The following is a 25450-nucleotide window of genomic DNA, read 5'->3' as shown; positions in this document are numbered from 1 at the left end:
ATGGCTGTACCTCCCAACTATTTATTCTGGAGCCATGTGGGGGTTAATGCTCTGCTTTCCCTGTTGCAGAGTGACCCAGGTGGGGCTAATGAGCGCTTGCCTTGCTTAGCTAATTAGAGGCTCTGGGAGCAGCAGACTGTACTTCTAGGTGTGAGGCACTTGCAGAGGGAATATACTGTGTATTTTGTTTCCTTTTTTTTTTTTTTTTTAATCCTTCCTCCCTCCCATTTTTCCCTCTTTGAATAAAACCTCTGGCAGAAGTAGCACAGCACAGATGGGAAAGAGAAGTGAGATGGGCTCTGCAGCACCCTTCTCTCCCTCCCTCTCCTAATCCACATTGTTCTGGGGTTTTGGGAGAAGGCAGAAATGAAAGATGAGGAAGGCTGGGCCATTTGTTTCCCTTCAGCATTAGATTTTTGGTATTTGATCCAAATGAGTGCAGTCCTTTGGAACCCAGCCCAAGTCTCCCTGCTCTCCAACTCCCATTTATACGGCACCCATCACACCGCAGTGCATTGAAGAACTGCCCCTGCTGCTGGCTGCCGACTCTGCAGCTTCTGCCCAGCAACACTCAGAGCATAGGCTGCACACAAAGCACTTGGGTGCAAGCAGACCAGGAGGAGCTTCACCTACTCACCCCTTATACATTGGATTACAACCTAGCTGCTACTGAATGGTGCTTGTTTTGCTTCTCGCTTCCACAATCTGCATTTCCCTTGCCTCTCTTGCTGGTGTTTAGTTCCCTTTGCATTGTTTTCCCTGGGCTTCTCCTTTGTCTCTTGCCCAGAGAAGCAGCACATCATTACGGCAGGTCTTCCTTCAGCGCTCTCCTCACCGAGGTCATTACAGCATGGCTGCTGTTTGTCTGGGTGCGAGCCCTAGGAAGAAGCAGCTAATCAATTCAGCAAATCACCCGGGTGGTAACCCCACTGTCAGCTTGTTTTCTTCCCTTCCACTTAGACATCAAACTGGCTGAAGAGGGCTCTAGGGACCATACCGTGCACAGAGAGCTGTTCCTCTGCAGGCACATCTGTGCCTTTCATCGGCAGGGCTTAGGGAATACTCTCATCAGAATGGGAAGAGTTCTTCGGAGCCAACAGGCTCTCATCCTCCACCCTCACCCTCCACAGAGCCTCTATCCCATGGGAAAGTGAGCACAGAAAAGTGTCCGTTGTGTTGCCATCCTTGGGCAGAAGCTATCATGTAGCACGCAGAGCTGGGCTGGCAATTGGCAATGTGCAAATGTTCTCCTGCCAAATGAGCTCAGTAAGGCAGCCCTTTGCATTCACCCACTCTTTTTCTGCCTTGTGACTTTGGGGAGCACACCAGTCCAACACACACTAGGAGCAGCAAGGCCCCACAGCTGGGTTTGGCAATTAGAGGTGTGGATGCTCAGTGCTGCCTGAGCTGGGCTGTGTGGTGACATGGCACCTTCAGAGGAGATCAGTCACATCTGAGAAATGTTCCTGTCACCAGCTGTCCCTTTGAAAGGTGGGGGTGGGGGCCTGCATCCTCCCCATGGCTTTGGCCCGCAGTCTGAGAAATGTCGAGGTTAGGAAAAGCTGAGCTTCATTTGCTTTTCACAGATTGGGTAATGAATTTTTCATCTTAAAGTATTGCTCTTGCCTGAAAAGCAAGTTTGTAGCTCTGGCATCAGGGGGTTCCACATTAGTCTCTCACTTGCCTTGGACTACATTTCCTCAATTTTCATGTTTTCTAACCCTGTAAAATAAATGGGAGGCCTGAGGCTTTAGTAGGGTTTTCCTCTTCATCCACCTCTATCTGTGTGCAGATTTTGTTAGCCAACACTTCATACTGATCTCCTACACCAGTTTTACTTTTGCAAAGAAGACCAGGCAAAACTGAGGTGCAGGAAGGAAAAAAGCATCAAGAATGTCTGTCACTAGACAGAGTACTTCTAATTTTGATTACAAATAGGAAGCAGAACAATGCAATAAAAAACAAAGGCATCTTTCTCCCTAGCCTTAGCTGCGTCCATCTTTTTTTTTTTCCTCTCCTCTGTGCCTACAGTTTGATAAAACTCCATGAAAGAATGAGCAGCTCAAGGAGATTAATAGAGCTCAGAAAGATCCATCACTCTCTTCCGTTGTGTGAAATGCAGAGATGCTCAATTATGTTAGAAACAGTATCAGGACAATAAAAGGCAATATTCCTTCATGCTGTTCCCATTTTGCCTATGGAAGTTGCTTCTCCTGTGTGTGAGTCTTAACAAAGTGCTGGAGGAGAGAGAGTCAGGGTGACCCAGTCCAAAGCAGTTCCTATGATCCTGAGCTGTGCTCCTCTGCAGTGCAGGGTGATGTGCACCATGGCCTCCGGCTCCCCTCTTCCCTTCCAGCCCCCATGTTGGGTTACCCCAGCGTCTGCTCTGGGTGCTGCTCATGCAGAGCTCACAAAGAACCAGTGCGGCCAGCAGCATCAATCTGCTTTATGCCTTACTGCTTTTAACGTGGCAGGGAAATACAACGTGGTGTTTTAATTTGTCTAAATGGCTTTAGACAAGGTTAACACAACTCATCAATAAATGCCACTTTTTATTAAAGTTTTATTTACAATGTCATTTCACCAGGCTGGACAAGTCCCACCTCCTCACTGTAGGCAGTGGAATTCTTGCTTCAGCTGTGCTTCCTGGAACTTCATGAGGTAATGTCCATCGAGGACCTGAGTGCTTGCGCACAGCTAAAGAGCCCCACTGTTTTCCCTGATTCCTGTGCTGGCAATTGAAACTCAGATCTCTGAACCTCTCTCTCCAAGATCCCTGCCTTGATATACCTTGTCCCTAGAGAAGCCACTGGTGGCTGCTTGCTCCTCTTCTATCAGGAAAGGAGCAAGGATGAGCTGAATGTTGTTTAATCCTTCCTGCTTTCCCCCAGAGGTGGGTTTTGCACACCTGAGAGATGTGTAGATAGGATCTGGTCATGGTCCAGCTCAGAACAGAGAGAATGAACAGAAACTGTCAGAATCACTGGAGTATGATAAGGGTTCAGCTTGGTTTATGGTGGTTTATGATTTATTTTAGTAGAGGGAGGTGCATGCTAAGGCTAAAACACAGTTCTCTCCTGTATAATATGAGGCTTTCTGTCCTCAGCATTGCTTTAAAACTTTGCTAAAATACCATTATGTTTATGCTGTTGTCAACTTCTCTGCTCACTCTCTTTTTCTACAGCAATATTCCATTTTACTGAGATCTTCAGAGTAGCAGAGAGCCTCATTGCTACAGAAGGCACAGAGCTGAGGAGCCACTGCTTGCTGTGATGCTACAACCCCCCCTCCACTGCACTCTGCTTTCAGGAGGAACCAGGAAAGCGGTTCCCAGCATCAGTGGCACCCAGTCTTTATCTCTGCCTTGCACAAAGGGGCAGGGCAAGTAGGGCTCTAAGCTGCCAAAAGCCAACAGACAAGGAAAAGAAATGACAGCCAGCTCTAAATGGCACCTGCTCTTAGACCAAAAACCAAGAGGATGAAACAATCAGAAGCAAAGCTTGTTGAAAACACAGCTCCCAGTTCTCACTTTTTGAAGTTGAGTTTTGCTCGGGGGAACAGAGCTGAAGAGCAGTGTACCATGCACACTCTGGTTACAGCACTGACTTATCCCAGCCAGGCTACTACTGAGCACAGTGAGGTGAGGAGGTGGTTGTGGCCTGGGGACACTCACAGCTGCAGTGGCCAGGGACAAACAGCTCCTCTGTACCAAGGCATGCAGGATGCCTGGGGCACGAGGAGGGAGGAGGAGTCTAGGCAGAATGAGGTTTGCTGCGGGTAGTTGATTAGAGGGGGAGGCAGAGAGGAGAACAGGAAGCAAGGTGTAGGGAGTAGGAAGCAGGGAGCAATGGGATGTTTGGGTGGACTACAGCTTTTAGGAAAAAGAATTTTGCCTTGCATATTGCTTGGGGCTAGCCGCCTCAAAACCAAGCTGATCCATGGGAGGCAGTGAGCCTGCTGATGGACAGACTTGAGAGCCTTATTCACGCTAAATCATCAGATAGCTGCAGATGTAGCTGAGGAGGAAGGACAGATGGACAAAGGCAGGCTGGGAAGCTGAGGGTGAGTTTTTGAATGTGGATGAGGCATCTTGTGGCTCAGTTGAGCATGGTTGTAGGCTGGGAAGCAGTGCTGCCAGCCAGACCTGGGGCAGCCTGGCTTGGTTTTACTCGGATGCAGCTCTCAACTCTTTCAACTCTTTGAAAGGGTAGATAACACCCGGATAAGGAGAAATGTTTTTAAGTTGAAGGAGGGAAGATTTAAGTCGGATGTCAGGGGGAAGTTCTTTACTATAAGAATGGTGAGGTGCTGGAAAAGGCTTCCCAGAGAGGTTGTGGATGCCCCATCCTTGGAGGGTTGGATGGGGGCCAGGTTGGATGGGGCTCTGGGCAGCTTGGTGTAGAATTAAATGTGGAGGTTGGTGGCCTTGCCTGTGGCAGGGGGGTTGGAGATTCATGATCCTTGAGGTCCCATCCAACCTGGGCGATTCTGTGATTCTCCAGCTGATTTCCTTGCTTGGCTACTAAATGGCCCATATTTTTGCATGGCTGGGCACAAAGGGGGAAAAAAAGGCAAAAACTCTCACAGAAACCAACCTGTGCCCAGCCAGACCAAAGCTGAAGTTATTTAGCAGGTCAGTGGGGAAGCTTTAATGTTCCCAAACATGCTGGCATGGTCTATTCTTAATACTAATTTAGAGCACCTAGCACTTTACATAGCTGGAATCTGCGTGCTGGGAGCAGGAGCTGTCCTGTGGCCTGTTCCAGCTCTCATAGGATCTGATGAATGAGAGAGAATCAGTCATATCAAAGAGGTGTGAAAAGTTGAAAATAAAAAGTTTGGTGTATGGAACTGAAACTGAGCCATGGGGAACTTGCCACAAGAACTGTGCAGTGGCCCCTGGCTATTTAAAGCCCCACATGCACCCACTGTGCAGCTGGGCACTGGGGGCTGCCTGCCTGCAGCTTGTGCTGCTGCACCATGGGGCTGTGGTCCTGCTGCAGGGCATCCCACTGTCCACCACACCCCATCAAAAGGCAGTTGCCTCTGTGTTCCACCGCTGCAGCTTCCTCTGCAATCTGTCTCCGGTGCCTGCTTTCCCACAGAAAGACAGCTTTCCAACCTAGCCTGATTTGGTTTTATGGTCCCAAACTCAAGCTTTATTGCTCTGAGATAATTCGAGCAATTCCCTTCCTTCCTTCATATTGTTCCCTTAAGGTATTTATAGGCAGAACACTCATCCCCACAGAGTTCTCCCTCTCCACTCCTTCTATCTACCACCTTAGGCTGCCTAAACTATCTGATGGTGGCCACAGTGCACCGCATGGTCCTGCAGCTCCTCTGGCCTCCCTGGGAGAGCAACCTCCATAAACACCCCATCCTATGCAGGGCTTCCCCAAGCGCACTGAAGCTGACTGCAAGGATGGAAGTGGGCAACACCTTTTTAACCACTGGTGCTGATGTTTGTGACAGCACAGGATGGGTGGGTAGGAAGAAGCAGAGCTGGGGTGGCCACTGAGGGGTCTGCCCATCCCACAGCTCCCTCTGCTTGCAACGATGCCAGCTGGTGAAATCGCACTCCTTATTGGCCAGATCTGACTTTCCGTGCCTTGGAAGCGGTCTCTATGATTGTTGCAGGTTGTTTTCAATAGCTCTCAACTTACAAGGTCTTTTATTATTAAAAAAAATTAAAGTAGTTAAAATTTGGATTAAATTAAACCGAGCAGGCTTTGTTCTCCCCTGGAAGCTGTTTATGTAACATCTGTTTTGAATCACTTTAAAGCCCAGTGCATCCCGACCAAAATAAAATGGTGAAACCCCAACGCTTGCTGTGATGTTTCAGAAACATCAGCACGTGCACCCCTCCGCTCGGCGGCATCCCAAACACGGCCCCGGTGCTGGGCTGGGGCCAGCCTGTTCTGTGCAGCTGGCAGGGAGCAAGCAAAAGCATTCAGAGGCACCTTTACAAATGCCTGTATTATTATTTTTTTTTCTCAGATTAAAAAAAAAAAAAAAGCACCGTTACTTGCAGTCCTTGGCATTAACGCGCGGTGCTCTGTCTGCCTCCCGCCTGCGCCCGGCTTTCCACTGACCTCCGCCTCCTCCTCCTCCTCTTTATATATTCATGAAGCACAGGGACACAGCGGGTGGGGCGCGGATAAATAAAAGCTGAGTGAGCTGAAACTGCACACAGGAAGAGGAACTGTGCATGCGGTGACTCTCCGGGACGCAGCCCGCTGCTTGTCTGGGCCCCACCGGCTCGCCAGAGAGACGATAACCCCACTGCGGGCTGCGAGGAGTGGAGAGCTGCCCTGCGTGAGTCAACCCAGGAATGAGGTGGTGACTCTGGGGACGGTTCCTGTTCTGGTTCAGAGCCAGGCCCACGGCGCGGCTGCTTGTGGGGCTTAAGAACCCCAGCGGGAGCAGGACTGGAGGAGACGCAGGGCCCTGTGTGCGTGCAGGGAGGTAACGTGGGACGCACACGGATCTGCTCCGAAATACTCAGCCTTCCCCCAGTCTGCTTTGGTGTGGAGGGATGGGTGCAGAGGGTCACCGGCGCCTGGCGCTGACGGATTATGTTGCAGCTGAGCTTTTTTGGGAAGGGCAGAGTTCTCCGAGTTCACATGTGCCTGTTGCCTGTGATCTCTTGCTGCTTCCGTGGGCTCCCTCCCCATTCTCTTTCCTTGAAGGTTGCAAGGAAGGGCCGTGTCTCTGGGGCTACAGTGGGGTTTTCACCTGTAAATTAGCCCCTCCAATAGGGGTGCAGCGAGGCCTTTTCCTAGCTGCAGGGAGCTAGCATTCAGTCAGCTCTGTGATTTGGTGCACCCTGTGCGATCACAGAAGTCCCTTGGGCACCTTGTCCCCAGCACCCCTTGCTCTGAGGGGTTCTGCACACAGTTTACCAGCCAGCATCCCAACCTTACCAATATTCAGCTCTAGGTCTGGGCCTTCCCAACATCACAGGTCTGTGTGATGTGCTGCCTGATCCCAGGAGTAGCCTCTCCTCTTCACCCTGAACACTGTCTTGCCACGAGCAAGCAGCATTGCAGGGAAACGTGAATGCAGATCCTGTCCATAGGGGACATCACTACCAGATGCTCCCCCAGCACTAAGCATCCAATTAACTCACTTCTCCTGCAGGATGGACCAGCAGTTTCATGTCTCAGTGGGTTGCTGCTAAGATGTTGCTTCTGCCTTGTGCTAACACACTGACTTCTCCTTGTGCACCAGGTGCAGCTCCAAGATGAAGACTCCATCTGGGCAAGGCATAAGGCTGGCATGCCTTCTCAGCTTGGCTTCCCTCTGCCTTCCCACCCCGCTCTGGGAGGACCGAGACTCCCTCATGCAGGAGGAGAAAGCCAGACTGACAGGTGGCAATTTGGTGCTGAGCACTCAGGAGCAGCAGCTCAGCACGAAGCTCATCAGCCTCAAGAAGAAGGAGATCGCAGCAGCCTTGAACACGGGGCAGTTCCCTCCTAGCATGCACTTCTTTCGGGCAAAAAGCCTCATTGAACAGAGCGCAGTGTTCAGCATCCTGAAGCGCATGCCAAAAGGTAGGCTTGGGCTTAACGATTGCTCATCGTACTCATCCTCTTCTTGCCTTTTGCTCTCTGTGCCAGAGCTGGGAAAGAGTGTGGGATGTAGCAGAGCTTTGATTGCAGATGGGCTTCCCAGAGCTGGGAATAGTGCTGGCAAGGCGGTGCGAGGAGTCCTGCCTCTCAGCTGGGGGCAGGGGGAGAGGAAGAGGTGGCTAGATTGCATGAATGCTCATTTCCAGCAATTGTAGCATTCACCATAACTTGCAATATGGATCTTTCAGCCTTTCAAAGGCAAGGAAAGGGCAGAGGAAGTTAAGATGAAGACATCACAGACATCCATGTTCAACACGGTCCTTTATCCACACAAACACAATAGACTTGCTACCAACAAACATGCTCAGTACTCTGGGTTATACTGAAAAGAGGGAGAAGATATCGCAGCCAAGTGGAAATCCAAACCACTGATGCTGGGCAGCAGCAAGCCCAATGCCTCCATTTCTCTGAGCTGCAGACAGTTCAGTGGAGAGATCAGAGTAACTGCTGGAGAAAGACCTTGACTCCTAGCTGGCTGCTTTCTCCCTTTGCATCTCTTGTTCAGTAAGGAAGCATTGAACAAGGTGCCTTCTTTAACTAAGGATAAGAGACAGCTGCAATGAAAGTTGCCCATATCTCTACAGCTGTGAGCATGTTCATCATTCCAGAATGTCCCTTTTTAGATGTAGCATCCCATGGCCTTGCCTATGTGGCTGCTTGAAAACAGGTTGGTGAATCACTTGGAAGGACTTGGCAGTCAGATTTGCTTTTCATTTGTCAGGCGGTGACACTGGTGCACGGTTAAGAGCTGTCTGTTCACCACGCAGTGTCTCCCTCCCACTGTCCTGTGAGGGATGAGGCTCCTTGGCTTGCAGAATCCTGAGCAGTTGCTGCAAGAGATTGGGATGCCAGAGTTGCCTTCAGCTCTCCATTGCTGAATTGAGTAGTAAGGAATATAAAAGTTGTCCTCTTTTTGCCTCAAGTGGAGTTTCTTTGAGACAAAGGGAGAATGAAAACAAAAATCTAACACCTTTCAACCTATGATATAGTAAAATAGGTTCTCAATCTTTGCAGGAACTGTGGGTTTTAGGCTCAAAGTCACATCCTTGTAATGAGTACCTTGCCTGAGTAGGACCTCAGCCTTGATCAGAACCCCTAGGAATTACTGTTGTTTCAAGCACTATTGCCATTTCTTTTGTTCTTAACACAGGAAAAAGTGCAGCATTGTAAGTGGCAGGAGGATCTAGACAGCTGTGGCACACGTTTTGTTGCTCTGGTGAGAGCAGTAGCTGCAGATGCTCAGCATCTTAGCTTTCAGACCCTTTACAGTGAGGGATTATAGAGGCTATCTATATATTATAATCAGTTTACTACAGCTTAGAGACTTGACATTTCAGTTTGTCCAATGTCACATGCATATTGGCCTTTGTTCCTGCTACTCATGTTCGCCTTTTACTCCTTAGGGCATCAAAGCTATTTAGACGATAACATCTCCCCTAGACTAATAGAGCACGTGTCTGTAAGACTTCAGCTTTAAATTCTTTCCCTTTACAAAGAGAAAGTTTATTTCAAGCACAAGTCTCTGCAAAAAGAGATGTCACCAAAATAAATGGATGAGCTGAGGAAGGTGAGCATGCAGAAGCCTCCTGTGCCAAGAAGACTGGCAGTTGCCAACATGTAGCAGAGCATGCCAAAAGCCCATGGTAGTGGCCAACAGCAGGTGCACAACACAAGCAAGCAGTTATTTGATAAGGGAAGTGCATCTGATGGCAGTTCCCCATGGTGTCACTGTCTATGATTTTGATGCACGCCAGAGTTCCATAGAGATGAAGGAAGAGATGCAGACTAGATGCAAGGATTGAGGCTGGGAGTCACAAAGCTGAGATACAGAGGTTTTCTCCAAGCCTATCTCTTGTCTAGCATGCCTTGTGAACTGCTGTCTACTGCAAGAACTCCTCTTTCAGACAGCAGGGCCCAAGCCAGCTCTCAGAGAAGCCAGCCTGAAAGAACGCTTTCTGTCACAGTGGGAAAGCCGAGCTTCCTTTTGTTCCCCCTGCATATCTCATGGGCAAACTCAAGCTCTCATGATGTTAAGCCTCCTTTCCTCTGCTCCCAGAACATCATCTCATTCAGCTTGCTTTCCCTCTCCCCAGGTGCTGTCCTACACCTGCACGACTATGCCATGCTGAGCGTGGACTGGCTGGTGTACAATGCTACCTATCTCCCTGACTGCTACATCTGCTTCACCCACACTGGCACTGTTCGGTTTCACTTTTCCAAGCCTCACCCTCCTCACCCAGTGCCAGCCCAGTGTTCCCAATGGGTTTTGCTGGAGACTTATCGAAAACAGCTGCGCAATGTGACTGAGTTCGATGACAGGTGAGCAAGCAGGAGGTGTGGGTGCTTCATGGTGGCAATGCACGGCCAGCAGGATTGTTCTGGTCTAGTTTCCCCATTTACTTGTTGCCCTGAAAGCAGGGGACCATATTTCAAGCTGTGTGTACATAACAAACAAATGGCAGAGAACTTGAGGCATTAAGTAATGCAACAAGAAAGACACTGAAGCCCTGGAGTGTGTCCAGAGAAGGGCAGTGAATCTGGTGAAGGGTCTAAAGCACAAGTCTTATGATGAACAGCTGAAGGAAGAGGGATTGTTCAGTCTGGAGGAGGCTCAGGGGAAACCTTATAGCTCTCTACACCTCCCTAAAAGGAGGTTGTAGTGAGGTAGGTGTTGACCTCTTCTCACAGTTAACAGCAAGAGGATGAGAGGTAATGGCCTTAAGTTGCTTCAGTGGAGGTTCAGGTTGGATATTAGGAAAAACTGATTCTCAGAAAGAGGGGTGAGGCATAGGTACAGGCTGCCCAGGAGGTGATGGGATCACCATCCCTGGAGGTGTTCAAGAAATACACGGATTTGGTGTTGAGGGATGTGGTTAGTGAGCATGGTGATGATGGGTCAACAGTTGGACTTGATGATCTTAGAGATCTTTTCCACCTTAATGATTCTATGATTCTAAGTACACCAGAATTAGATGCTACTAACTTTGAAGTTCTCTGTTGCACCTCTACTTTGGTCTGTTGTACAGACAGACTGAAGTCAGTGGTTTAAGTTGCTTCATGTAATCTGCCCCACCCTCTGCCAGCACCCAAACTGGATGTGCTTCTAGCAGGGAACAGGACTCCATGGGGAAGGACCTCACCTTGCCCATTAAGGTAACCATGAGGAGAGCAGACAACTGAGAGACTCAGTCTCAAGAGGGATCTCAGGCACTGAGACATGCCGCCTGCTCCCACAAAAGGGGTTAGGTCTCAGCCAGGGCACTGGCTGAGCCAATGAGCCCTACACATAGGTTCTGTGCCTGACAGCACACCATCTGCTACCAGAGCTCCTCTACTCCAGGTCAGGTCTCCCATAGCCATCTGGGAGCTCACAGCTCAGCCTGCTCCTTCAGGCATCACTCACCATTCTGCAAGAGTTCCCTCCTGCTGTCAGCCTTTTATCAGGACCAGGTGTGAGCAGAGTGCCCAGCAGTCATCCCACATTTAATGACTTACAGGTGGGTGTGAATGGCCTGGCTTACCCTCCAGGCATGGTATCAAGAAGACCAAGCCTGATCTCCCCATGGGTCCGTTCATCTTGTGACAAAGCCCTGCTGAAAGGCTAAGGGGAGCGTGTGGTTCTACATTGTGTTTGGGGGCTGGATAGCATCCGCTAAATAATGCATGAAGGCAGACACTGAGTGATGAGGACAAAAAGAAACACTGAGTTGTGAGATGGTCAAGGAGCACTACTGTCTGCTGGGCTCCAGGAGTCTGCTGGGTTCTGCGTGGTTCAATGTAATTGAAGACAGTATTGTGAAGCTGGCACACAAGGGGAAGGTAGATGAAGGTGACATAGGTGACCGTAATTATGGCACTTCCTGAGTGAAAATTCATGGTTTTGAACGTGTGTGCACGAGTGCTTCTAAATCGAGATCTCCTAGGTCCATACCCCTCTGTATGGAAGCTGTAGGGCTCCATACTGCAGCATGGGAAAGAGGTCAGGCTGGAGGCTGGGGAGCTGTCAGGTCAGCTCCTGTCCTCCATAGGTCTTAGCACTTCCAGAATGGAAGGAGAAGATAGTGCTGGGCTTAGGACTCCCAGCCTTCCACATCCTAAGACTCTACTGCCCTGACTCATGGTGGACAAAATAAGATCGAGTGAGAAGTCACTTATTCACATCTTCCAAAGAGAAAACTTGTTCCTCATTCCTTCAATTTCTTCTGGGAGTAATGAGGAAAGACCATGGGACCAGCACTCTTCAGCCCCACCAGGAGACTCATAAATAATGTGCAAGAGATTAGATGTCAAAATAGCTCCACTTTTTTAAGCACAAGCAATTGCTCTGGGTATCTCAGACCCTTGCATAGACTAACTCTTAAGTTGTATTTGGGTTTAGTTGGATTTATGTAGCTTGATGTCTCCTCCTGGCAGGCTTTTGACTGTGGCATTTTCTACTGCAAAAATCTCACAAAAGGCAGAAGGGGAAACCAAGACAAAGACCAGTGAAGTGATTTTCCTCAGCAAATATGTGCTGCAGCCATATATAAACATGGATCTCCTACATCCTGGGTGCTCAGACTTATACTGGTCTTTATTTCTTGCAAAATTGCAACGGAGTTACTGCACATAATGTGCAAGCACGGGAACAACAGCCACATTGAGGCACGTCCCCTCTTATTTTGATCTTATCCCTGGGTACTAGTCTGAGGGTTAGGAATGCATTTGGCCGCCTGAAAATAGGTCTCTAGCCAGGAATTGACCCCAGTCTGTTCTGCTTCTCAGTTCCTGGAAATCCTCCCAGCCTCTCGAACATGTGCATCCCAGGCTACCTCTCTTCCTGCGCTCCTCTTTGCCCTTGAGCACTAACAAGCTGAGGGAAAGCAGATGTCGGAGGGAGGAACGGATGGATAGTTGGGTGCTTTCAGGGAGCTATCAAGTGAGCTTGGCAGTTGGGAAAGGGTTCTCCTACAGGATATCATGGATCAGCAAATGTGAAGAAACAAGGAAAATGCCTCCACCGCACCTCTCTTACCTTCCCATATTCCTGGCCAGGAAGGCAAGAGAGTGGGAGGAAGCCACATAACATTTCTGCTGTTCGTATTTTTGTGTACATTTACAGATGTATATCCACATATACATGTACATTTATACGTGTATTGGAAGTAAGTCTTTCTGTTTGCTTGCCTCAAAAGAAGGTTTCGTCATTCACATCCAAATCGCAAGTCTTATGGGCCAAGACCCGAGAATATCCTGTTACTGGGGTTAGCTTCCAAAATGATGCTGCTGGGAGAGTCAAGACACCACAGAGACAGAGAAAGGCAGGAAATTTTGCTTTGAGATTTAAAAGAATCCTCACTTATTTACTTGTCAATCAATTAGGATATTCGAAAATGCCATTTTTCCCCTCAAAAAGCAACACAATCACCACAATCTCTAAAGTGAGGGCTGACAATGGGCATGCCCCCAGATATTTAAGGCAAGCGGCACTGATATGCCAGATATTTGTGAACCTCCCCCTGCCCGAGGGTGGGGGCCATGCCCCCAGGCACAGCTCCCTGTCACAAGGATGAAGTCATCTGCAAGCAAGCTGACACGCGGCTCGAGCTGCGGGAGAATCCCCTGGGCGCCAGCAGACCTCCATCACCTCCCCTCTGTGCCCTCCACTGCCTTATCTCAAGGAAAATAGGGCAGTAGACACACACAAAAAGTGTACACAAAACCCCACCAGAGAAACAAAGCACTCCACTCTCTGTACAAGTCTCCCCTTGGGGAGAAAAGAGGGGAAGAGAGAGAGACAGAAAGCGAATGAGCCACATGTGACAGATGTTAGCCACTCTATTTAATGCACCACTGGAAGACATTCAGATACTATGGCGAGGAGCGAGATATAATTACCCATGGAGGAGAGAAACAGAAGCAGGAAAAAGATGCTCCTTAAAAACAAGACAACATATCATTCACTTCTGCATTATATAGTTCAAAAAAACAAAACAGTTAAAAAATAACAAGAAAAAGAGAAAAGCAAAAACATGGTTGAAAATGAATAATCCTGAGCTGATTGTTTTTGTTGTGCCCCTTTGGGCATACGCATTGCAATAGCATCGTTCACTGCCTATATGACATGACATGGAAGGCTATTTGTAGTCTGCACCTGATCACTGGCTGGGGTCCATTCTGGAAAACAAGCAAAAGTGTCTTTATGAAGCTTTGCTTCATCTGCATGAGCTCCTCGTGGCGAAAAATTATCAGCCCAAACCCTTAGGAGATTATCGGGTTATCAAGGCTGGGTCAGCACTGCACCATAAATCTTCAACAGTTATAGGGATCAATAATCGGTCTCAAAGGAAAGGGGATTATAAAAAAAACGTTACTTGATTGATGTGCTTTTAGGAGCAGGGTAGTGTGAGGATTTATAGCCCAAGAGCACAGGCTGGGTAAACAACCTTGAGTCCATACAGCTCGAGTTTAAAACAGGGCACGATGTGGTGGGGAGCTGCCTTCGGCCAGGGCTGGGGTGATGACAGCAGGGAGCACTGCCCACATTTATTTTCCCAGAGGCTTGCCAAGGTGCCTGTCTCTTCCCATGCTGCATCTCCTCAAGCACACCCCCTCACTGGTAGCCGACAATAGGTGAGCTCCTTACAGATGCCCCAGCTCTGGGGTGATGCTCCAGCGTCCTTCCCTCAGCTGCAATGCCATAGCATCACAGAGCATCACCCTTGTGTCTCCCTGGGCGTGGCAGAGCTTCTCTGCCAAGTCACATTGTTTACTGGACTTATCTGGAGATGTCAGCCTTGTGTGATAGTGCAGTAGGGATGCTACTCGCATAGAAGGGCAAAGCTGAAGGTTCTCTGAATTTTCTGACTGGCTGGCATTTCAAAGCTCATCCTCAGTGTGATCCAAATATCTTTTCTTATGTACAATTATGTTTCTGAAATAGTTCCCAGCAAAGAAATTAGCTGAGTGAAGAAGAAATGAAACTGCAGCTGCAGGAATAAGGCCCTGAGGGAGGGGAGTGGCAGCCAGCATGCAGGTGCTGAGAAGTCAGCTTCATTGTAAGGTTGGGATGGAGGGATGAAAAAGGATGTCCCATGTCTTAGTTTATGGGTCTGGTCCAGATCATGTTTGTGGGAGGGAGACTTCAAACACCAAACGTTATTAAAAAACAGTAACTGCTGTCAAGGGATGCCAGGTTTGTTTCAGTGGAGAGGAGGAATGATTTCTGGTTCTCAAACATTTCCTCTCTGCCCATATAATCTGGCACATTTTGATAAAAAGAAGATACTGGGGAAAGTTACAGGTTAGAAGTCACAATAATGGTGGTGTTGGCATCTCCTGGAGACTGCCCAGTGAACTGATGGAGAGGTGTCAAAATACTTGACATGCATTTAAGATGCCTGGGAGCATATATGGTCTGCAGGAGTAACACATTAGCCTACTTGGAGATTAAGAATACTCTGGGTAACAGAGTGCAATTCTTAGGATATAAAAAACATCATGCTTGCTTTTCTAAGTCTTGTTACTCCAAGATAATAAAATCATAGAATCGTTGAACCGTAGAGTTATTTGAGTTGGAAGGGACACCTAGAGGCCATCTGGTCCAACCCCCCTGCAGTGACCACGGACACTCAGGTTGCTCAGAGCCCCATCCAGCCTGACCTTGGGTGTCTCCAGGGATGGGGCATCCACCACCTCTCTGGGCAAATTGCTCCAGTGCTTCACTGTCCTTATTGTAAAAAACTTTTTCCTTATATCCAACCTAAATCTCTCCTCCTTTAGTTTGAAACTATTTCCCTTTGTCCTATCAGAACAGACAGACTGCTAAAGAGTCTGTCCCTTTCTTCTTCCAGCCCCCTTTAGATACTGAAAGGCTGCTCTCACATCTTCCTGGAGCTTTCTCCATGCTGAACAGCCCCAGCTTTCTCAGCCTGTCCCCAGAGAGGAGGTATTCCATCCCTGGGATCATTTTTATGTCCCTCTGGACGCGCTCCAACAGGTCCACATCTCTCCTGTACTGAGGACTCCACATCCGGTGCAGTACTCTGGACAAGGCCTCACCAGTGCAGAGCAGAGGGGCAGGATCACCTCCCTGACCCGCTCGCCTTGCTTCTTTCTGGTAATTCCCTCAACACGATGGGTACTTTGAACGTCAAGTGTTATCCAGCTTAACACGTGCTGCATGAATTTTTATCCGTCACAAGGTACAGATATCATCTGTACCAGCCATTAGAAGATTTAAAACAGCTGGAAAAAACAAAAAAAAGATCTGAATGTCTCCTAGTTGTATCAGTTGCTAGACCTATATGCCTTGCGGTATTTTCAGTCTTCAGGTTAGGAATTGGGCTCCTGTTGCAGCAGGAGCTGCTTTGCTTCTTCCCTTGGTCCTCCTCTATGAACACGTCCCTCTTTTCAGCTGAAAGCCAGCTGACTTCCCCTCTCTCCTGATTCTTCCTCTTCCCTTTCCCCTTTTCTGCAGCTTGCTGAGAAACTTGACCCTGGTGACTGATGCCCCGGAGCTGGCCTACCCTTCCCAGGCTTTCATTTGGAAAAGGTTTGAAGAAGTCTTTCTCATCGCTTCTGGACTTATCTGCTATGCACCTGTGTTCAAGGCCTATTTCTACCAGGGGCTGCTGGAGCTTTATGAGGATAACATACAGTATGTTGAGATAAGAGCTATCCTGCCTGCGGTATGTATTTTTTGGCTTCTCTAGTATTCCTTTAAGTTTTCATTTCTCCAAAACTTTTCTCAAGCCCTAGCTTGAATTTAGTTCTTGGATGTTTGCATACCTGGCCTTGTCAGGATGCTGGAAGAGCTTTATCATATTCAAAGGTCTTTGCAGGAGATTTGCATGCTTGAGGGCTTGGAGACGAGAGACACTTTGTTCTTAATGGTTAAGGAAGATACTGACTGTGGCAACAGTACAAACTGCCTTGTACCATCTGACTGGAGCTGTGTCTGATCTTGCTGGTCTGGAAGATGCTTGGTCTGTGCCAGAATCACCTGTTCTGGAATACCTTCCCACCTGTAGCAGAGACTTATTCTGGAACAGCTACATTATTTTAAATTTATGGCTTATTTCAGAATGACTTACCTGAGCAGGATACTGTACCAACTGCAAAATGTAGCCTTCCACTGCAGACAACCTAAAATTCTGGCTAGGAAGTGCTCCTTGCAGTGCTGCTAGTGCTGAAGTCTGCTGCTGACAAATCAGACTTCCTCCTGAGCACCATCCAGCAGTCCCATGCTGCCTCACACCTTCCCAGCACCCTGAGCCCACCATGGCTGCAGCAGCAGATCCCCTAGCTCAGTGGCTGTTTCCATTTCCCAGACACATATTCCATCCAGCTCTTTAAGCAAAGTGCGAGGGGGAGAGCAAGGCAGCTGCATGCCTGGGGGCCCTCATCCATGCTGGGGCAATGGCACCCACACTGCGGGAGCTCGCCTTGCAACAAAACCTGCCAGGAGCGATCACTGAAGTAAAGTAAATGAAAGCTGGGATTTGGTGTGAAACAGCAAACGCTGCAGAAGAGCCCCCCAGCTGTATTTGCAAGTTCAGCTGTGCAAAGTCTCAGCTTCCCATGAGTAGTGGCAGTGGAAATGTCGCTATGATATCTGCAGCCACCTGGGTGCTGGCAAGGAGATGGCAGGAGGTGATGGGGCACCGGGCTCAGCGGTGGGCAACGCAAGGCAGCAGCACAGAGGGCTGAGCGTGGGGAAGCTTGGTTCTTGTATCACATACTGGGGAGAAAGACTGTTCTTTTTTTCTTGTAATAAAACCTCCCCTCTGACTCCTGCTTGCCACGTGTCCCACAGGTATATGAGCTCGATGGCACCAGGCACAACAAGTCCTGGTCGGTGGCGGCGTACCAGGAGGTGAGCAGGCGGTTTGTGCAGGAGCATCCCGATTTCCTTGGAGCAAAGGTTATCTTCACAGCACACAGGTAGAAAATGAGAGCTATCCAAGCAGAGCTTTTCGAGGGGTGGGCTGGAAATGCTGCCGTCACTTAGCGATGCCACACCTGTGGGTTTCCCTTGGGGATGGGAGGATTGAGCTAGGGGAAGGCTTTCACATGGTCGGGCTCACCATCCCTGTGGAGCTGAGCAGGGACAGCAGTGCCCGAGTATGGGCACAGGGCACAGCAGAGGTCCTCAGAGGACCCTGTGAGTGCTGTTCCCTGGCAGCCTACATACGCTATGTTTGTGCTGCTGCTCACAGGCAGGCACAAGGCTGTTCTCCAAGTCAGCCAGACGCCACAAAGTCACGTGAGGTGATCCTGAGCAAACACAACATATCTCCTAGTGGCATTTACTCACTCTGTCTCAGCACGATGCAGTTTCCAGTTCAGAGCAGCTTGCCTCTGGCCAGTGTGGGTATGGACAAAGCCCTTCTGGAAAACGCGCTTTGATGTGCAAGTCCAACAGGGCTGGGGAAAGCTAGATTTAAAACTACTGAAATGAAGCTGCTGTCCCAACTCCCAGTAAAATGGTAGAGAGGCAACAACAGCAACAACAACAACAAAATCCTTTTTTTCTCCATGCTGAAGTGTTCCTTTCTTGGTGTAAGAGAAAAGCCAGCGAGTGTTAGCCAAGCATGCCTCACCTCAAGTGACAGAATTGTCTAGCCAGGCATTTCCTGGTCATTCAGAGGTTTCCTTTCAGAATATCAATTTTCTACTGCTGTTTCTCAGGAGACCTGAAGCTGGCTGTCAGATTCAGGAGCAACTTTGCATTTTGGAAATAACCCTGAGGGTCGGGTCCCAGTTCACAGTTCAGACAATTCCAAAGAAGGCAGGCCTGTGGATGTGAGCCTGCTCATTGCCTTCTCTCTTGTGCTCTTTAGGATGCTGAATGTTTCCCAGATTAAAGAAGCCATCATCACCGCCATGGAACTCAGAGCCCACTTCCCAGATACTCTGGCAGGCTTCGACTTGGTAACTGAATTTCTTCTGTGGCTTTGAGTTAACCCCTAGATGTGCAGTGTAACTATGTCTAAGTATGGCATGTGTTATACCAGAGCCAGATCCTCTGCCACTGTACTGAAATCAGTGTAAACAAGTCAAAAATCCTCTAGCTAAGGATACTGTTGGCAGTAATTGACAAAAAAGACCAAAAAACAAAAAACCCAAACCCCTCAAAGAATCAGCCCCATAGCTCCCACTCAGAACACAGCATAGTACTTTTGGTGCAGTTGGCACCACACGGTGTTTTCCAGCTGTAGGACCCATCATCTTCCTGAGCATGTTCAAAAACACTGTTTTGCTTTCTGCTCCCCAGGTTGGCAATGAGGATGAAGGTCATTCTTTATGGGAGTTTAAGGATGTCCTGACCATCCCATATTCCCTAGGGGTCAACCTGCCTTACTTCTTCCATGCTGGAGAGACAGGTAAGCATGAGGACTCAAAACCTGTTACTGCTTACAAAGGTAGGAGGTGAAGTCTCACGAAGGAGAGAAGTAGCAAGTCTGGCTGTATCAAGATGGTGGGGGTGTGTGCTGTGTTTTCCCTGTGCTTCCCACACCAGATTGTGGCTGTAGAATTCCTGCATGGTGCCTCCACTACCTGTGTAGGCATCATGTTGGTCAGCATCTCTGTCCTGTGTGTAATGTGTAGTCACTCTGCAAGAGCTACTACTGCTGCTGGTCCCAATACATTGTTCAGTCAATATGGATAGTATTTATCCAAACTATGCATGACAGTTGTGTCTGACTACTGCACTGCACTTTTAAATGTTGACATCTACAGTGAAAATGTCTAAATCTCAACTAGTTACCCTGGGCTCCCTTCACATCCACAATTTTAAGGTGCACTGCATCTCATCCTAATGCACAGTCATTCCCTAGAAATCAGTACTTATCTCCCTCGACTGTGAGCAGAGACCAACACGATTAGCTTAGGTGTAAGAGAAATGCTGTGGACATTTACTGCCAGGTGAGATGAGTGGCTCTCTTGATGCTGAGCAGTGCCATGTGCCATGGGCAGATTTGAATTCCCATTTCACTGAAAATGCAAAGTTGAAACTCAGAGCATGAGCAATCCCCTCATCTTGCAACCAAAGCATGCATTAAGAAAACATCTAACAGTTTGAGAAGATGCATTTCCTTGTAGCACTGCAGTGAATCGTGCATATCTCTGTTCAGACTGGCAGGGCACCTCTGTAGACAACAATGTGCTGGATGCTCTGATACTGAATACCAGCCGGATTGGCCATGGACTTGCCCTCACTAAACACCCAATAGCCAAAAATTTGTCTCTGAAGAGGGATATTCCTGTAGAAGTCTGTCCCATCTCCAACCAGGTATGTTGGTAAAAGCTTAGGTCTGGGGGCTGGGTCGTTGGAATGGTATCTATCATAGGAGTGAGATACAACTGGGAACTGGAGGCAGCCAGATATTTTGTTATACACAGGTTGGCTCAGTTTCCTTTGCACTGCATTACACTACAGTCTGCTATATAGATGCATGCTGCATGAGTATACAGCTTGCGACATCAGTTAGCTCAAAATCATTTAATCTATGCCTTCCTTTTAATCATTTATCCAGAGAAAGCTGGAAAGGCAGTGCTCCTGATGGAGATAAGGCTCAGAGCCAGGGAGGTGCCTAAAGAGACATAATGGAAAATTCTTTAAAGCTAGGGAGGCTGGAAGGTGAGAAGCCAAGATAGCAACTGGAAGTCCTTTTGGTTTGGTAGAATTCATAGCCGGGGGAACTCTTTTGCTACATATTATTATTTTTCACTCAGAGAGTGGTGGAGCAGGTTGCCCAAGGAGGTTGTGGATGTCCCGTCCCTGGAAACATTCAAGGCCAGGCTGGATGTGGCTCTGGGTAGCCTGGTCTAGTGGTTGGCAACCAGTATAAACAGATGTTATTCACACTGCTAGCCTTGACTTGAGGCGATTAATTTAAGAAATCAATCTCCTCATACGGTCAGTGGAGAAAAGTAGGCTCTTCCTGCAGCAATTCAGAGCACAATGCCTAATATGCTTTGAATAGCCCTCAGGCTCCTCCCCAGTGTCTGCCTGCTGACCTAAGCAGCTACATCAGGTACCCGGTATGATGGGTGCAAACATGGCTACAGCATAACCTGACGTGGTGCTGTCTTCCCACCAAGGTGCTGCTGTTGGTATCTGACTTGCGGAGCCATCCCGCAGCCAGTCTAATGGCTGAAGGACACCCTGTTGTGGTCAGCCCTGATGATCCCTCTATCTTTGGGGCAAAGGGTGTCTCCTATGACTTCTACGAGCTGTTCATGGCCATTGGAGGGATGAATGCTGACTTGAGGACCTTGAAACAACTTGCGCTCAACTCCATAAAGTAAGTTTCTCATCTCTCTCATCTAGGCATAGCAATGCTGAGGAACATCAGCTTGCTCTCAGAAAACCACCTCATTTGGGTTTTGGTCACAATCTCCTCTGCCACATGAACTAAGCTTCTGTTTATCCAAAGCCTCCTCTGTGTGTCTCCTTCAGGAGGAGAACACAGGGACCCCCTGTCTGTGCCCTTGATTGCTTTTCTCTGTTCCAGCGTCTCAATTTTTTTTCTTTCTCCATCCTTTGCAAAGTTTCCTCCAATGCCTGGTTCTGGGTAGGGGAGAAGCATTATGTCCTTGGACCATTTGCCTATTTCTGCCTGAATCTGACTTGTCCTGACATTTGCCACGACCCACTGGGGAAACACAGGAAAACAATTAACCAGCTTGCAGTTTGGCTGCATTTAACCACTTTTTCTGTTTACCCAGACAGCTATGAATGTCTCAAAATAGTTTGACTATGGTGCGCAGGGCCTTTCTCCGCATTCCTAGAATTTTGTCTGCTTGCCAAATCCCACGCCAGTCCCAAATCCTTGCACAGCCAGGAAGACAACAAACATTCCTACTGCTTTGGATCAACTCCAAGGGGCAGCAGCAGAGCTATCTGTCCTGTACGAGGCACTGGGTGCTGCTCAGTGAGCCCTCAGCTTACGGAGACTGAGCTGGTGTGTTCTCACGGTGCAGCATTCAGTAGCTGTTGAAATGGCTGGGACACAGTGTTACACTAGCAGCATGGGTATGTCCCCAAAGGGTTAATCTGTTGCTGCTTCCTGCCTTTTCCTTGCGGTCACTGATTTTGGAATAGCTGCCTCCTTGACTCCTGTCTGATACAGGCTTCTCAACTCTTTGCAGATACAGTGCCATGCTACTGGATGAGAAAGCCAAGGCCAGAGAGGTCTGGCAGAAAAAATGGGACCAATTTGTGGCTGATCTCACTGATAGCTCGTTGATGGAGCTGTAGAAGGGAGGAGATCTGTCTCGGAAGGCATTTGGCAAGCCAGAGAAAGCCAACCTTGTTGCTGAGAGGCAGCCTGCTTCCTCCATGTGACTTGAGCAGATGAAGGAACCTCTACGTCTCAGCCAGACATGGGCAATGTGGTTAAGATGAGCTTAATGCTAGGAATGAGCTGTGCTATCCTGGAGAAGTAAAGGGCCAGAGGTGAAATGAAGCAGCGAGCGTCTGTAACAATACCAGCAGAGCATGCCACTCAAAATAGTCAAAACAGTTATAAGTTGCCAATGACCAAATCCTGACATCCTCATTTAGAAAAAACTTGCCTTCTAATTAGACTTAGTGGATCATTGCCAACATGAGGATCCCTGAATTTTGCCTTACTGTTACAAAATGCAGACCTTGTCCAGAAACAGCTAAGACAAACATCCAGCCATTTGGGCCACTGACCTTCGGAAAGCAAGGACTGAAAATGACTCTTGTTATGTTTAACCCTGGGCCTGCTGCCAAAATAGCACTGCTGGGTTGAAGAACTAGTCGTAGGTTTGACATCTGCTATTTCAGGACCTACCATGGCTGGAAACAAGCAGATGGAACCATACAAATGTTCCCAGACTGTGTAAGCTTGGTTGCACAGAGATGAGAAGGACAAAAAGGGGTGTCTCATTTGCCCATGGCTGTTTTCTTTTCTCTTCCCTGCAGAATCCTTTCCTGTTTTCTGGTCACAGGGAAGCTAAGCACTTTTCACCTGAGAAAACCTACCCCGGCTTCCCAGATCCTGTTTGACTAAACACTCATCCTGCCCTTCAAGGTATTAACAAAGGCTCTGAATTTATAGGAAGTGCCTTTTGATATCAAGAGGTTCCACTACTGGCTTTTATTGCCTTATTCAGCCCATTCACCTTGGTGATATTCACCTTGGTGAGAACCAATCTCACACTGTGCATATCCCATACGTTCACTTGGACTTCTGCAGTTGCCAAAAGTTATTACAACAGCTACACAGCAAATTATGCCTAGACGAGTAGACTCCCTTAGTTAACAAGCTCAAAAATATCAGGGAAAGAACTAGTTTCATGGAGATTAAAAAAATCTTCATCAGGATGCTAAATAAATACAGCAAAATCCTTGAGTACACACACCCCAGGAACAAGCCAGGATCAACCAGCATCTCTCTGGCATTAGCACAGTTGACCCAGTTTACAGCAGCCAAGGGAGACCTCACAAATGTTCCTTCTGAAAGGTGCCTCCTCCTCAGAGCCCAAGATTGAGTGGACTGCTGTTTCTTGATCTGACCAGCTTGGGCAAATTAGCTACCTTTAAGCATCCTGCTAATTGTCTCAAGCTGCCTGGTCGTTGTTTATTTCCACTAACCTTGGTTAAAACAGCTTATCAGGAGACAAATATACTCACTACAGAAGCAGATCAAGCTGTGCAGCCCACATATCCCTTGTGTGCTCAACGTTAAGTGGCCCACATGCTTCTGCTAGTAATCCAAGGCAAAACCAACAAAAACTCAGTGCAAACGGAAGGCAGCTGGATTGCAGAAGCCAGCGAGGCAAGCCTCTGAAAGCAGAAGTAGAAGCCAGTCAGATACCGCATGCAGCGGGTGGGCTCTGTGCTGGGCTCTGCTGGGCCTTTCCAACCAGCTGCCTTCAGCTCCAGATCTACCCGCATGACCCACACCTTCCTCTTGTCCCCCACAGCCAATCTTTGCTGTTCAGCCTTCTGTGGGCCTCACTGCACATTTATCCATGGGATGAGCTTTATACTGGAAGAGGAGCTACTGTAGAAGCACCTTTCCTCCTTTTCCTCCTCCATGGGTATAGCATTAGACATGTCTAATGTCTAATCCTGCTGAAGAAAGCTGTTGCAAACAGGTAGGATGACCTAAACCAGTGACCTAAAGCCAAGTCCCTCTGAGTCCCCTCAATATTTCACCTTTGCTGTATGGGAAGGGAGGAAGTATTTATTCTCCATGAGTTTCTTCCTCCAGGGCAAGCCTCATTGCTGACCAAATGGAGCTAATAGCAGATATCAGGAGCCACCACTGAGTGACACTGTTTGGGATTACAGCATAGGGAAATTCAAATTGTGCAGGTGATCTTCAGACAAAGCCCTCAGAAAGGTGAAACCTGACTGTACAGGCGTACGTTCTGACTTGTGATCTCCTGCTGCTGAAGGTGTCCATCTGAGGGTTGGTCAGAGGGCAGACACTTTCCTATCCTTAAACAGGTATGTTTAAATGTGAACCTGAACTGAACGGACATCTCTGACTCCAGGGTATATCCTTCCCTGTATCTCCTTCTGAACAGGGCATTGTCATCTATGGGGCCTTCCCAGGAGTCTCCTAGGAAGATGAGCGATAACTGTTTTCAGAGCTGTGGGGTTAGACAGGAGGAGGGCTGCTCTGATTTACAGTTGGCAACCAACTCTTTTTTAGAGCATGCCTTATTTCAGAGAAGGATCCTAATAGAAAAATCCAGACTGCATCCCCACCTCTCCAGATCCAGGTGTGCAAAAAGGAGGGATTAAGGCTGAGCCGCTGCAGTTGAGAAAGTGGAATCTATTCAGACACCTTCAAGGCTTAGGGTAAACTTGGTTATGGGGCTTGGCTGGGACTTGGCTTTTAACATTCACAACAAGTGACACTTAAAACAACAAGTGTTTTAAGTGTTTTGCTGCCAGTTTGTTTCTGTACAATTAGTACTTAGATCCCTGATCACATTTAATGTACATCATATGTAATGTGCTCTCATGCACATTTCCTTCCGAACGCAGTATTCATTTAAATCTTTAAACCCATTCCCAGTACTTCTCTCTTTAACAAATGAACCAACAAAAACAGAGCTGAGGATACCAGTATTTTATGCAAAGTTTTCTTCTGGAATGTGCAGCACAAGGGGGATGTTCCACGTCACTCAGAGGAGTACAATTGTGAGACTGAGATGACCTCTCAGCATGGTGCAAAGGGCAGTCTGACCCACAGCGCTAGTATATTGGAGCTGAGTCTCCCAGTCCCTCTTCCCCACTCCACACAGTAGCTGCATCCAGCTCTGGGTCATGGTTTCCAAGGAATATCACCTGATGGACATGATCTGCCTGTCCCACCTCTCCTCCTGTTACAGCTTTGTACCATCTCTGCAGTGGTCAAGCATAGCAAGTAAAAGGAACTACTGCAGGTCATTTCACCCACTTCTAGCATGATTTTAACAGAGGAAAACAAGAAGGGTAAACACTCTGTGACCAGCCCATTTCTTTCAAAGTTGACAAGTGCTTCCTGGAGCATCAGCTAACTATGTGGTACAGCCATGGCCTCTTTTCCCCAGTCCTAATAATGGTGGGCATGGGAAGAAAGGGCCAGCTAGAGAACCTGAGACATGGGTGGCACTGGAGTGAACAGGGCTGGAGGCAGCAGTGAGAGTGGTAGGAGGCTGCGCTGCACAAAGCTAGAGCTGATGGGGAAGAAAGAGCCCCCTTTCATGTTCATATGGGCTCAGGAGCAAGGAAGGAGAGCAGAAAATCCTGAGATATTTCTGTACTGGCTACCTCAAGCTGTCACAAGCACATATCAAACCTC

At 48.2% G+C, this 25450-nt stretch overlaps 1 protein-coding gene across 5 annotated transcripts; it reads left to right on the top strand.

Annotated features, from left to right (window-relative positions):
• The first annotated feature begins 6154 nt into the window (after positions 1-6154).
• ADA2 (adenosine deaminase 2) lies at positions 6155-25061 on the top strand. 5 transcript variants are annotated; one of them, XM_031555075.2, is made up of 11 exons: positions 6155-6336; positions 7231-7553; positions 9725-9950; positions 16090-16300; positions 17428-17555; positions 18455-18545; positions 18889-18997; positions 19751-19908; positions 20721-20923; positions 22573-22681; positions 23577-25061. In XM_031555075.2, the coding sequence occupies exons 1-10, from the start codon at positions 6332-6334 to the stop codon at positions 22658-22660; spliced, it is 1542 nt and encodes a 513-aa protein (XP_031410935.1). In that variant the 5' UTR covers positions 6155-6331; the 3' UTR covers positions 22661-22681; positions 23577-25061. The 5 variants fall into 5 exon arrangements, with proteins under 5 accessions (XP_031410935.1, XP_019471850.1, XP_010712374.1 ...); XM_019616305.3 differs by having other exon boundaries at positions 22573-24646; XM_010714072.4 differs by lacking the exons at positions 22573-22681; positions 23577-25061 and adding an exon at positions 21771-22540 and having other exon boundaries at positions 6157-6315.
• Positions 25062-25450: the final 389 nt, after the last annotated feature.

Source organism: Meleagris gallopavo, chromosome 1 (assembly GCF_905368555.1).
Source record: "Meleagris gallopavo chromosome 1, MGAL_WU_HG_1.1, whole genome shotgun sequence".
Taxonomy (NCBI): domain Eukaryota; kingdom Metazoa; phylum Chordata; class Aves; order Galliformes; family Phasianidae; genus Meleagris; species Meleagris gallopavo.
Note: the sequence above shows the minus strand (reverse complement) of the source record. Positions and strands in the feature narration are given on the sequence as shown.